Source organism: Rutilus rutilus (genome assembly GCF_951802725.1).
Source record: "Rutilus rutilus genome assembly, chromosome: 17".
In the NCBI taxonomy this organism is placed as follows: Eukaryota; Metazoa; Chordata; class Actinopteri; order Cypriniformes; family Leuciscidae; genus Rutilus; species Rutilus rutilus.
In genome coordinates, this window is record NC_140230.1 from 4,678,228 (window position 1) to 4,693,519 (window position 15,292).

The 15,292-nt window shown below is 38.8% G+C and overlaps 1 protein-coding gene across 1 annotated transcript; it reads left to right on the forward strand.

Moving 5' to 3' along the window:
* Positions 1–522: 522 nt before the first annotated feature.
* On the forward strand, positions 523–15,088 carry lin28aa (lin-28 homolog Aa; the record flags this gene model as incomplete). Its single annotated transcript, XM_084385700.1, has 4 exons — positions 523–619; positions 1,804–1,979; positions 8,861–9,045; positions 14,878–15,088. The coding sequence occupies 4 exons, from the start codon at positions 523–525 to the stop codon at positions 15,086–15,088; spliced, it is 669 nt and encodes a 222-aa protein (XP_084241826.1).
* Between the last annotated feature and the right edge of the window lie 204 nt (positions 15,089–15,292).

Genomic DNA, 15,292 nt, shown 5'->3' on the forward strand with positions numbered 1-15,292 from the left:
TGTGTGATTGGTCTGTTTTGGCTTGAGGTGGGAGGTGGGGGGGGGGGGGGGGGGGGGGGGGGGATCCATTGAGGAATGTGTTGGTCATCCTGGAGGGGAGAGTGATTGGGAATCACGTGGACTTGACCGAAACTGGAGAGAGAGAGAGAGAGAGAGAGAGAGAGAGAGAGAGAGAGAGAGAGAGAGAGAGAGGGTCTAGTATGAGAAGCATCAGTACAGAGCAGTGACCGATCCTGAGAGATCACCTGGAGAAACGAGATTTAACGCAAACATCCCGAACTCAACAGGCACAGAGTGGAGCCCATGGCAGAGGGTATGACATTTTAATTTCGCGGTTCTGGCCCTCTTCATCAAGGTACACCAAGGTGTTGCTTGTTTAGGGGACGTGGGGGGCTGGGGGTCCCTGCATTGTCTTTCATGTTTCCGTGTGGTTTCCCTCGTGTACTCGTGTAAGTGAGGTTGTCGTGGAGCTCCTCTTTGTTTTGCTCCCGTTTCTTCTTGAGTTGTGAGAGTGTGTTTTACATGAGACTTGAGGAAGGTTTAAGGCCCGTGCTGGTCGCAGAAGGGAAGGATTTCATTCCGCTCACCATGGGTTCGGATTTACAACAGGACTATCCAGGTGAAGTAGCGAACAGGGCGAGAGGGTTTTCTTCGTCGGGTTTCACCATGTTAGCGCACATTTGGAAAGTCTCCATCACTTTTGAGAGAAACACCTATAAGAGACCAAGAGACCATTATTAAAGTAATAGATTTTTTTAATTGATATAGACCAATAATATGTTGTTTGCCTAAACAAAAATAATATCAAGAACTCAATTTTCACTAGTTGAAATGTTAATTCGTTTTATCTGGACTGTATACTATGTAACAATGTTCAGCATGTTAAACTTGTTATTTCTAATATCTGAAAATGTATTTCTGATATCAATAAATAGAGTAATTTCAGATATTTAAAATGGCTTTCTTAGTAGTAACAATCACATCCATGATATCAGAAATTAACATTTGGATTAATGAAAATCGAATTATTGATATCAAAAATGAAAAAAAATGTAATAGTTGCAATTCAATTATTGATATCAAGAATAGACATTTGCACTGTTAACCTAAAAAATTATGATTTTTATTAGTAAGAAATTGTATTTCTGATATGTACAAAAATAAGAATAGTAGAAAATCAATTCTTGACATCAACAATTGAATTTGAATGGCAGCCTATGGTGACATTTAACTAGTGAAAATACAATTTCAGATATGAAGAATTTAATTGTTGATATCAAGAATTCATATCCTGGGAATGAAGAAAAGTCAAAACGGCTATATAAAAATACGAGAATATATACTGTGTATATATATACTGTATATATAGTAATAATACTACATTGTTATTCTGCTTAAATAAAAATGTGTTTCATGCTATACAGTTTACACCACTTTAATCGTAAACGTGCAAATATGACCCAGACTAAAATGGATGTTTGAGCTGTTTTAACTGAAAGCAGTCTTAAAATATGTCACTGCCATTGTTTCGTGTCAAAATGCACACCATTAATGTTTTCTTTTTTTTCTACTGAAATGCCCTAATTGAACAAAGGCCTAATCCTGGCTTAATCTAAGCTCTGTCTGTGAAACCAGGCCTAAAATAATTTGTCATTCTTTTTTTTAATACAACCACTGATGGTTTCTAAGTCATTTGGGGCAATTGTTTTATACTCTTATATTCGAATTTAGAAATTTCACATGCACACGCATGTCCGCATGCATTTATTTCCCCTCTGATGGTAAATGTAAATGGTTTTGCAGGAGGGTGTACGAAAACCGAGGAGGAGGAGGGGCAGGCCGCCGAGGAAGACCCTAAGTCCTTTCATGGTGTGGGTGTATGCAAGTGGTTCAATGTTCGGATGGGTTTTGGATTCCTATCTATGACCAGACGAGACGGTGTGCCTTTAGAAACTCCAGTTGACGTGTTTGTCCATCAGGTAAGTGCTGAGAAACATATGCACAACAGGTTATTTAGTTTTAAATCAGCTAGATCAAATAGATAATAATCTTTAGGTCCCAATAATAATGTTATAGACCAACCCATTAGTTCGCATCACCCTGGTTCCCTCAACAAAAAGCGGAAGTGGTAAAATGTGTTTCTTTTCTGGGCTTTGGCCTAAAAAAATATACGTCATCCCTGCAGCTCTATTTCAATGGGTGTTGTATTACCTTTTATGCTTTGAAAAGCTAACATCTGAAATCTAAAATGGCTCAGTCTGCTTTTAAATGGCAAATCCAATCACTCCTGATTGTCCAAACACTAGGCAAACAGATTCACTGCCCAAAGAATCTGAACTTCTGCAGTAATTGCATTGATCCACCCTTGTATGGTTAGTATTTCTCTCTCACCTCTCATTTCCCATGTAAGTGTCATGTCTTAAAACAATAGTCTGGCCTGTCAGCAAGAGCACTTTCAAGGATGACCCCTTTAATCTTGCTTCCTGTCATAAAGTCATTAGCCACAGATATGTGGAGAAACATTTAGGAGCCCCTTTGAATGAGTGACCAACTGGGTGGCCATTTGTGTCCCGAGAGCTGCTGTGACTTCATACAGACCAGGAACGTGCAACTTCATTTAGTATTATTTGGCACATTTAGCATATCACAATCCCAATGAACAGCAGATTAAGAGTAGTACTGTACATGCCTGTCAGTGAGCAAACTGAGGATCTGTCGAGGGGTTGACTGGGCTTTTCAATGGCCAAGACAGATGTTTGATATAATACCTTTATTTACAGAATACAACTTAATGATATTACACACATGCAAAATTGAGGTTAAATGGACATTTGTTTCACAGAGTATAAACTCATTAGAAATATTTGAAAACATGAAATAAACATGGACAAAGTACCCAACAAATCAAGTCACCTTTATTTATATAGGGTTTTTCCATGTCAAATCAAATTTTAGATGTTGTTAATATTTTTTATATTATAAATAGTGATGAAAGTCAAAATATTAAATGTAATGGATGTATATTGACTGAGTAATCAACTATTTTGTAGAGGGGGTAAAAATGACACTTTTCACCTGAGATTTAGTTCACCTAAAAGGGATAGTTCACCCCAAAATGAAAATTCTGTCATCATTTACTCACCCTCAAGTTGTTCCAAACCTGTATGAGTTTCTTTGTTCTGCTGAACACAAAGGAAGATATTTGGAAGAATGTTTGTAATTAAACAGATCTCGGTCCCCACTGACTACCATAGTAGGAAAAAAATATACTATGGTAGTCAGTGGGGACCGAGATCTGTTTGGTTACAAACATTCTTCCAAATATCTTCCTTTGTGTTCAGCAGAACAAAGAAACTCATACAGGTTTGGAACAACTTGGGAGTGAGTAAATGATGACAGAATTTTCATTTTTGGGTGAACTCTCCATTTAAAGGACTTTAAAAAGATGGCAGCATCATTATATTATAATTACACAGAAATTGGTAGGTCTATTAGTTGTGAAAATATGTTGACTTTAGCAATCTTTTTTGCATTATATGCCAACGCTGACCGAGTCCCCAAGTTTGCATGCCTATAACTCAAGGGGTATAAAAAAGATATCTTAATAGTCTTGTATATTTTGCTTTTTAACAAACATTTCTTTTGGCATCATCATTTTAAAGGCCCTATATGGTTAAATCCCAGAGATCAGATTGTTTCAAAGCATCTTCACAGTAATAAACAGGAAAATAATGATTATGCAAACTTCATCAAATACAAGACCATTCAATTCTGCTGTAAAGCAGCTCTAAAAACACAATAGTGTCATTTTCAGCTCAGGTCAGTTCAGTGTTGATTCAGTTTAGTTCAATAATGGTGGAAAGTTATCCAATTATGAAACAAGTTCAATTCCGCAATAATCAGCTCTACAGAAGACGATAGTGGCATTATTCAGCTCAAGTTTTGTTCTCAACCAATAGTGTCAGTGCGGTCAACACGATAATATCACTGAATGTTAGTTGTCTTTTAAAGCCCAACTAAGCAAGCCAAAGGCGACAGTGGGCAGATTCACTGATGATCCACACACACGTGCTGCACACACGTTTGGCCTCAGCTACACAACATTAACTCCGCTGCTGGTCTTTGTGAGCGCAAACAAAAGAAGAAGAGCGTGACGGATCCTTTCTGTATCTGTGGCGTTTTGCTTCTTATTATGTCAAAACCTGCTTGCTTGTGATCTGTCCATCACCTAATGGATCATCCATGTCCATACAGTACAGATCCTGTCGGCATGCTCTCTTCTTAGGGTTTTTACTGTAGGAAGGGCTTTAAAGCGAGTCAGTGAGATGTCAGTGGGAGGAAGGGAAATTGGGGGTTGGGGGTCACACGTGTCTAGGGAAATACGTTAACGGTCACTTTGACCCACACACAATGGACGTACTTGAAAGGGAACACCGCATCTGCCACAACATAGTTGTAACCAACAGTGTTTCCTCAAAACAAACACTACTACTGATCGTCGTGGGGCCGTTTACATCACATCAATAAGAAGACCTGTAATACTAGTCATCTGAGGCCAAATGATCCACTGACGGTGTTTAATGTGCTGAATTATCTGCCTTATTTCTTAAATCCTATATCCAAGAGAACTAGAATACGTTGATGGTTTCTTAATTCTCAGCTAAATTAACTAAGCTGCATAAACTCTAACTGATATAATGCTTGTGCTCGGTGGCCATGCTTTTTATTTGTTTGGGGCTTCATGGAAAATAACACTTTTGTTAACCAGGAATAGACAAACCGATTATGCCAATTTGAAGCTTGAATGTTTTTATCTTTCCTGCTGAAAATAAAAATTGTATGCATTTTGTCGTTAAATTCTCTCTTAGTATAATATAAAAAAGCTCACTCTCATTACTGTAATACAATAATAAAAACCATCCTGTCCTGACACAATGGCTTTTAAGATGATTTAATTCAAATGAGTATCAATTCATTTCAGGACACCTAATATTACTTTACAAACGTATGTAATAATTTCTGAATTATGGTAATGAGAATATGTTTTTTTGTTTTTGCATAACTGTAAGCTATTGACAGTTGGAAGAGGGAGATAAGATGCATTTCACAGTCATGAAAATAATGCTAACAACCTCACTGGTCATATGCAATATATATATTTTTTTGTAAAATATGACCGGCAGAATTTTCATGAGATACTAGAAGCTGTTCTTCTACTTCTGCTCGTTGTGCTTATCAACACGATAAGGTCTGCAGTTGTGTAAAGCATTTACTGTATGATAAAACATTGCTGCCATTGGTTGGTGGCAGAAGAATCTGAAAGGCAACATTAAGAAGAACAGCAATGCATTTGTTTTAATGCATGAATAGATGCCTATGCCATTCTGTGCAGACGGTAGATTTATTATATCTTGTACTTCTAATAAACTACAAGGTTATCTATGAATATGACTTGTATGACCTCATGTTGTTCTAAATGTATGATTTTCTTTATTTCACTGAACACAAAAGGTGAATTGTTTGAGGACTGCGCTGCTCGCTTTGTTGAATGCGACGACAATAGGCTTTCAAGCTTCAAAGAACATAAAAGTGGTCCATACTACTCTTGCAATGTATTCTAAACCTTCTCAAGCCACTTTGACAATTGACAATAAGAATAAGAACATGTATAGAAAAAATAGAAAGGGTGAATTTCCATTCACATCGACTTTAAGAATTATTATTTTTTATTTACCATCAAAGAGAGTAAGGCATCCAATGAGCGTGTGTAAATGATGGCTGAACTATAGTGCGCTGCAGCGATGACATATTTTTTTTAGGCCAACTCATAAGCTTGCATCACCCTGGTTCCCTTAAAGTCCTGTGGTTGTTTGTATGTCTGTGTGGTGTTTTTAATATGCTTTAAGACAAACCATGTGTAAATTCATAAGTCGACACCATTGCTGAGTATTTTCCCCTTAAAACTGCAGTGAACCAAAGACAGTCTCAAAAACACGGTGTTGAAATCGCTGGTGTTTCTGACGTCACAAACTACCAATCAGATCAACGTGTGATCGTCAACCAGTGGATCTCTGAGCTGAGTGAGTGAGTGGAGGCGGGGCTCATTTGCATATTCATAGAAACGCGTATACTAAATGAAGCAAGGGTGTCGAGTACATTCAAGATATTTTAAGGCATGAAGAATTTTTTTCAAGCAAAAAAACATTTAAATATGTCATTTTGGTGATCAGAGATGAGTTTTTAAGAAATAAAATGATTGAGTACAGGGGGACTTTAATAAAAAACAATAGGATTTTTCCATTTGCTTATGAATTGTTGCAGAAAATAAGCTCTGTGACCAACAAAAGTTTTATTCTTACATGTTTTGTTCATCATGGTAATCTTTGCAAAAGAGCAAATTTATTTGGATTTTGAAGCCTGAATACATAAGTAAAAAGCTAAACATAAAGGCTATAAACTCATTTCACGATGACGTTTAATGTCCCTGACAGCCTCATAGTCCATTTAGACACGATAGACAAGTAAAAGATTAAAAATAATCACAAGAGGGTATTACTGATGTATTTAATGTCGTAGAATAAAGCGTGAAAATATCTTGAGCTTGTGTTCACCACAGACCTTAACCCATTGACTTCAGGACGATGGAAGCGGAAGTGTTAAGATGCGAAGCCGTTTCCAGGATTTGGCCTATAAAAACTCATCTTTGATCACCAAAATGACATATTTAAAACGTTGTAAAAATAGCTTGAATATAACTCTACACCCTTGCCTCATTTAGTATACGCGGTTCAATGAATATGCAAATGAGCCCCGCCTCCACTCACTCACTCAGCTCAGAGATCCACTCGATGACGATCACACGTTGATCTGATTGGTTACAAGGTAGTTTGTGACGTCAGAAACACCAGCGATTTCAAAGCGTGTTTTTGAGACTGTCTTTGGTTCACTGCAGTTTTAAGGAGAAAATACTCAGCAATGCTGTCGACTGATGAATTTACACATGGTTTGTCTTAAAGCATATTAAAAACACCATATAGACACATAAACAACATTAAAAGCTTGATTTTCACCACGGGGGGACTTTAAATAATTAGTTCAGGTTCTACATTTACACTTTGCCAAGAGCTCATTCATAACCTCAAGCCAAGCAACCATTTGAAGAATTTTTGTGGACCCCTGCCACAGCATCCTTCCCAGCAGTCAGTGAGTGAGATGTGTGTGTGCTGTGGGGGGATGTGTGTGTGTGTATCAGGAATGCTGTAACCTGGGTCGGGGGATGGTGAAGCATGGGCTTTTCACACATAAATCAGTCGCTTTCTCTTTCATATCCCATAAGAATGCACATCACACAATCACACGTATAGATACGCACAGGGCCGTTCTAAAATCACTGCGGTCCCAAATTTGGGCTAGTTAGGGGGGTTCGGGGGCTCCCCCAAAATAATGTAGATTTTTCTGATCTACATGTGCATTTCAAGACGTTTGAAAGACAAAAAAATGATTAAAAGAAATAGCTTTAAAAGCACGTCAGTGGGCAGTAGATTATTTGTCAATACATGCTCTCTCCTAATTTCCACTACTCTTTCTTTTTGTCTCTCAGTCTCATTATCTTGCCAAATCTCATTCCCTCCTAAAACTGAGCTTTGACTGATAGTCTTTTCATTTTTGTTTGTGTCAGTGAAGAAGGTAAACTGATATTTATATGTTTTATGAATCATTTTCTTAGCCAAGTTAATTTACTGAAGGCTATGAACACTATAGGTAAATAAGTTTATAAAATTATAAAATTATTAATCTTATGCCTAACATGATGAACACGGTTTTGTTCATGTTTCTTGTCCCCTCACATTGACAGTTACTAATTATTACATTACATGAATCATGTAAATTATACATCTTTTTTTCAATTCAAAAGGGCAAATTAGACAAACGTTTTTTAGTTTGCCATCTCCATCCTAAATCAGCTGTCAAATATGAAATGTTTAGTTTAGCCACATACATTTTATCGCACTTTATGACCATTTACTGAAGCGTCGGGTTGCCCTGGAATTTGCGCCTGTCTACTTTGATTTGATTGGTCATCTAAAATATTATAACTGCTTCCTTCTCACAAAAGAATTAGTTATAAATCTGTTTTTACAGGGTGGGAATCACTATATGTTGTTTAAGGTACTCTGGAAGTGTTTATTACCAACCTTAACAAGTCTGTGATATGCAGAAAACAATAAATACTTCTCATTCAGTGCATCTTTTTATCGTTCAAAAACCCTTTCATAGACACACAAAAGATCTTACATGTTTTACCACTCAAGAACCAGCAACATAGAAATGAAAGTCTTATCTGTTTTTGATTGATGATAACGACGAAGACGACGATGACAAGGATAATGACGTTGAAAGTTCATTGACCACACTATAGGTAGGAATCAATGTCCAAGAATGCAAATCCCAAATCTTCCCAGTGCAAACCTTAGTGTTGATACCAAATCACAGCAAACCAGAAAGTTACAATATTTTGGCATTGTTAAGTGGTGTTCTTGGTGATCTTGGTGCTGTGCAATATCCTTGCAGCACTAAAGTAGTGTTAATGCGATATTCGGCAATTATTTCACAACATTTATTATGTACACCTCAGAAAAATAGCGAGGTCCTGACCACCTCAGTGACCTCATGGATGCAGTCCTCTCTGGGTCTTTGTGCTTAAATACTGTCCTTTACATAAACGCAAACACAGTGCTGAAACCAGACGTTTCCAACCTTACAGCAATCTCTTGCCTTCTGCATGTAATTAATTCAGTTTCTAAATGAATGTGGATTTGGTGTAGTGGCAGTGCTGAGAATGTTTTGCTGCTTTTCTCAGAGTAAACTGCACATGGAGGGTTTCCGCAGTCTGAAGGAGGGCGAGGCGGTCGAGTTCACGTTCAAGAAGTCCTCCAAGGGTCTCGAGTCTCTGCGGGTGACGGGTCCTGGAGGAGCTCACTGTGTGGGCAGTGAGAGGAGACCCAAAGGCAAGAGCGTCCCGAAGCGCCGAGCCAAAGGAGACAGGTGAGTCGTCTCAGAGCTACAATATGACCATTCAAATATTTAGCTTCAAACAGTCTTTGTACAGCTGGGGCAGTGAGCAAAAGGGCCATATCCTCTTTGTGAAGCCCCTTTCACACAGCACGTTGATCCCGGGAAATTGCCGTAAAATTGCTAGAGTGCCTTCTGTGTGAACGCAAACACGTCCCGGGATTGATGCCGGGATCGATGCCAGGTTAGGGACCTAGTAACATTGCCGGGATCAGTCCCGGAACGCGTAACCAATGCCGTAAGGGGTATTTTGTTGCTCTTAGAAGAAAGTTTGTGTTCGTCATCAACAAAGAAAGAACGAAAAAATGTATGCAAACTAGAATGAAGCCGAGACCAGGAGCTCCTTACTGTCCGCACTGAAGCTGAGATCGCTCGCCAGCTTCGTGGAACGGTACGCGATGTGTTAGTGTACGACCGAATCCGGAAAACAATGCTCGAGCGTGGTTTCTTCATTAGTAAACTTAAGACACTGCGTTAAAAAATCCGCCAAGTGCACGACTACAATGGAAAGAGCGGTAGTGGAAGATTAGACTGGCCTTTCTACAACACATCCTGACGTCACGTGTCTTTACGGGATCTTTACGGGATGTGTGTGAACGCACTCACAGATTCCGGAAAATCACTGGCAGTGTGAATGAACCAAAATCAAACGATTCCGGGACACATTATCCGTGTATTTTCCGGAATCTCCGTGTGAAAGGGGCTTTACTGAGAAACATGGGTCTTTCTTATCAACAAAAATCCAGTGGCTTTATTTTAAGTCTTGTGCCATTTGGATGCCTGGTTTGAGTCTCAGAAGAAAGTGATACAAAAGCCATTTTAAAAGGTATACTTTAGTATCTTGTTTACCCCTGAATGGTGCAGAAAACGGTGAGAAAACAGCAGTTCAGAAAGCATCTGATCACAGTGATGTGGATATGTTTGCACCACATCTGCAATTCAGTAGTCAAGACACGTCACGTTTATTTATACAGCACGTTATACTGTAGATCGCTTCAAATCAAGCAGCTTTACAGTGTTAAACATGAAAAACAGTGTCAGTGTCTCTTTCAATTAGAAGTACAGATTCAGTTTCTATTTTAAAGCGGCTCTCCAGTGAATTCAGGGCCTAAAACAAAAATTTACCAGCCATTACACTGTTTTTGCAAAAACAGGCAGTTATGGCACCAACATTTTAGATATCAGTGAAAATGTAACATTTTCAGGTACAGAAACTTAAAAAAAAGTAATGAACCTTTCTGGAAAGTTTGCTCTGGCAAGCTGTTCATAACTCCCGAAACAAACACAAAACAAGCTTTGTTTTGGCAGTATTTTGCTTAAAATTATACCACACATGTTCGGTCTTCGATTTCACTTAGGCCTCGTTTACACTGTCAGTGATATGTGACCCAATTCTGATTTTTTGCTCATATGTGACACAGATCGGATTTGTCCTATGACAGTGTAAACAGGAACAAAACGCATGCATTCGGATGTTTTGAGATCGGTTTCAGGCCTCGTTCATTTGTGGAAATAAATCAGATATAAATCGGATATGTGCCAATGCGACTGTCATGTAAACAGGCAAAACTTTGCAAAGGCCTATAGAGCTAGGGTCAAGCATATTTCGCGTTCGTCCATCTGTGCAAGAGAATTTAACCCTTTAAGCATGCGCGATGTTTCAGATAGTATGGCAAGTGTAAACACATGAATCGGATATGGGTCACAGTTGAAAGACCGTGTAAACGGACGGTCAAAAAATCGGATAAAGGTAACAAATCAGAATTGGGCATCAAGACCTGCAGTGTAAACAAGGCCATAAAGTATATCAGTACCTTTAGAGTGAAAGATTTCGCAATGAGAAAGTTAATCACTCAATTTGGCAAAATTAGCTTGGTTTGGCAGTGACCTTTTGTGCGAGCTGTGCTTCATACATCGCTACAATATTGACAGTGGACCGGTTTGACTGCAAAACTTTGCTAAAATTCAGATATGTGACCACACCTTAAGACTTGCATTAACTGTCAAACCCTGCTTCATTTTGGAAGGCATTTCAGGGCCGTAAATATTTTCCACTAGCTGGTTTGGCTTTGACGTCGAATCCTTTTATTGCTACCCTGCCAGCATATTTGATGTGCACATGCAATTAATGAAACTGTTAAAATAGAAAAAAGCAAAAATTAAATCTCATGGAAAGGAACATTTTTACATTGACCTGATTTTTTTATATTTTTCAGCATTTGTTGCACGTGTAAAAACACTGTCACTATGTTATATTACAGGTAGAAATAGCTAATCCTTTAGGTAACGTTTGCCTGTTGTCACTTCACTTCAGTGAGTAGTGCTATAGTGTGTGTGTTTGTTTTAACAGCTCATAAGGGAGAGCCTGAAGTCCCTCTCTGTGATCTCTCCTAAAATGTGTTTCGGTAATCTCCCCCCTTCCCCACCTCTGCCCTCGGTTAGGGCCGTCGATGTGACCCGGATCAATAACTGGTTAAAACGCCTGGTCACTGATGCATTTATACCTGATGGAAATCCCCCAATCCTGAGGTTGTTAAAAAAAAAAAATGCAACTTTCAATTTTAGCTACAAGGATGATCACCCAGTTTTCAATTTAATTTGCAAAAGAATTATGCCTCAGAATTATTAGTCATTCCATTTGCATAGATAAAGCGAGGGATTTATTCCAGATGGATGTTATAGATGTATGATTTGGCCCAGCGGTCAGTCCATTCTGATTATTGTGAAAGACTCTGCGTCGACAGATCTTTATAACGGTCTTGCGTTCGATACGTCCCTGGAGCGCGTTGCCCCTTTAAGAAGGTCTAACATCTGTCCATCATGATTATTCATCAGCTCAGTGGACTAGCCTCCATGTTTTACTGAAGCAGGCCTTGTGAAAAAATACTTTTAAAAAGAGTGCTTATTGCAGAAACAATATACTTTAAAAGAATATACTTAAGTGTGAACTGAATGGATTTTTTTTAGACACTTAATTGCATGTTATTTAAAATCAAGTGAAAATATATTGTAGTTTATATTTATATTAAGTGCTTTTTTGACCCTCTTAAGTAGGACTTAAGTACATCTAATTATTTCTATTGTCTTTAAAAATATGGTTAAAGTGAATGTACTACTGACAAGCATTTATGGTAAACTAAAATATACTTTAATGTAATTTCTTTTGAAAGTTGTATGACGTACAGTATATTTTTAATGAGGAAGTGGCAGCTCGATACATTTAAAATATATAAACTTTAAATTTAATATTAAACACACTACAGATAAAATTATAATCAAGTACTTTACATGTGCTTTAGTATGTGAGTCAACACATCAAAATAATTGTATTTACTATATATATAGAGAGAGAGAGAGAGAGAGAGAGAAAGGTTTGAAGTATTACTACAATTACACAATTATTACAAGATTTGAAGATTACAAGTGCACTTTCATTACAATTAATCACACTTGTTTTTCACAAGCCAGAATGAAGTGTGAATGTCATACACACTCAGTTCCTGCTTCGACCTCAGGATGTGGAGAAGACGCCGCAGTTTATTTAATTGATAACAGATGAAGGTGCCCGAGAGGGGTCAGGGGTCAGCATCGCCATGGAAACTGCATGTGTTTAGGGACTGGGTGGGGTGTTTGGGGGTTAGGGCTGCAAAAGGTCATAGTTCATAGGTTGCTGCTGCAGCTTTTCCCGAACAAAGGCCGTCATTGGCTTCTGCACGCGGTGCCGGCTGTCGGCCCGTGCCACACTGTGCTGATGAAGGCCTCGGGTCAGTGCCTGTAAAACCCCCTGTGCCCTGCGGTCAGTCGCCCACATGACCTCAGCTGAGTGGACATCAATGACCCAAACCAGCCCAAACCAACCACCCATATGCCACCGGGAGCTCCTTGTGTCAACTCTGACAGCCTGGCCATGAATTGAACACTTTCACAATACACTTTATTAGAGTAAAAGAGCCACGTTTTATTTTCATTGGAAATTTGGAATATGTGCTCGCACAGCTCAGCGAACTTTAACCCTCATATTTGATACGCAAAGGCCTCTAAATATACTACATGCCTTTTGTCTGATTGATAGTCCATACTTTATAGGATAATTGTAAAAACGTCAGGTCTTTTTGCTGTGAAATCCTTTCTGATTTTTATAAAGTAAACGTACAGTAAGAATAACTTATATATTGTTAGTAATATGTCAAGATGAACACTTACTGGACTGAAGCAACGTACTGTAGGCTTACTTGATTATCCATACATCATTTATTATATCATGTTAAAATGCATTAAAGACGCTCCATCAGGCTTTTGGGGAAAGTTTATTAGTTCATCTCTCAATCATCGTTGCATTGTATTGCGTTATATTATATAAAACTACAGATCTTTGATTTAAAACTAAGCGTTTAGATATTATCTTACTACGACATATTATTGTCAGATATAGAGCAATTGCACCAAATTACGTATTTTTTGCTGTTTGAGCCTCTGAATAAAACGTAGGTGTTTCTCACTATATCATGCTATATGAATATAAGCCATAAAAGCCACACACACACAAAAATCAATATCTCATGAAAATGAAAATTTTAGAAAGGCATTTGCCTTTTTGAAGGTCACCAGCAGTTTGTTGTACATGTAAACACACTCACTAACTATTTTATATGCCCCAAACTGTTCAATAAATTACGGAGCCCTTAAAGTAACGGACATGGTGATGAAAATTACGTCAATGCTTTTGCGTTCTCTCGCGGTTGTTTTGTGTTCCCTAGAAATTCTGCGTTCGCTCGCAAAGAAATCAAATGTTTTGCGTTTTTACTTTTTCCTCTATCCCAAATTTTCTTTCCCGCCACCATGTCCCTTTAGGGCTTTGTAATTCTGTAAGTCACTTTCAGTTAAAGGGCCCTATTTTAACGATCTGAAACGCAAGTAACTTTGTGGGCGGATCTCCGGCGCTGTTGCTATTATACCGGCCCGACGCAAATCTAAAATGGGTTGGTCTGAAGTAGCTTCATTATTCATAGGTGTGGTTTGGGCGTAACTAAATAACATCTGAATAACGCGCCACTCACTTTAGACGAGGTTTTTCCTGGTCTGTGGCGGAATTGTTTTCTGAAACTGCAAAATAGCACCAGGGAACGTTTGCGCCGGAACACGCCTCCTCTTTTCGCTGAACCGCCCCCCGGGAGCGCAAGTTCATTCCCTAATTTACCGACGTGCGTCTGTGGAGGGAAAAGTCTGCTGTGCGCGGGTGCAAAATAGGAATGATACATGCGTCGGTGTGCAAAGTCAATTGCGCTGGGTGCAAGATAGGGCCCAAAGGGTTAGTTCACCCAAAAATGTAATTTCTGTCATTAATTACTCTCATGTCGTTCCAAACCCGTAAGACCTTCATTCATCTTCGGAACACAAATTAGGATATTTTTGATGAAATCTGAGAGGTTTCCGATCCCTCCACACACAGCAATGTCACTGCAAATTTCAAGGCCCAGAAAGGTAGTAAAGACATCGTTAAAATAGTCGAACCACTGGAGTCACATGGACTATTTTAACGATGTCTTTACTACCTTTCTGGGCCTTGAAATTTGAAATAATGTTGCTGTCAATAAAATGCTGTCAGAAAGCTAGCGTATTTCATCAAAAATATCTTAATTTGTGTTCCGAAGATGAATAAAGGTCTTACAGGTTTGGAACGACACGAGGGCGAGTAATTACTGACAGAAATGTAATTTTTTGGGTGAACTAACCCTTTAATTAGAATTATTCTTATGGGGATTGTTTTTAATCACTAATACATTTGCGATTACAATTTTTCCACAGGTGTTACAATTGCGGCGGTCTGGACCATCATGCCAAAGAGTGCAAATTGCCTCCCCAACCCAAAAGATGCCATTTCTGCCAAAGTGTCGCGCACATGGTTGCCAACTGTCCCGCCAAAGCCCAGCAGTCGCCACAGGGCTCTCAGGGAACATCTGCGGGTCTCAAAGTGGAGGAAGAGGAGCACAGTCATTCCCCAACACCCACCAACTGAGAAAACCAATCATATCACACTATACTGGAAAAAACGAATGCATAATGCTGCTGTTGGAACTTCCTCAGGTCTATAAAAGCAAAGAAGAATGTCCCTTTTTTTAGCGGTCTAACACTCAGGAATAGAGCTGCTCTCAGGAATTTCAGTACAGTGTTTGGTGTATTTCTGCAGTGGTTACCTCATATCTCATGAAGTCGGCGATTG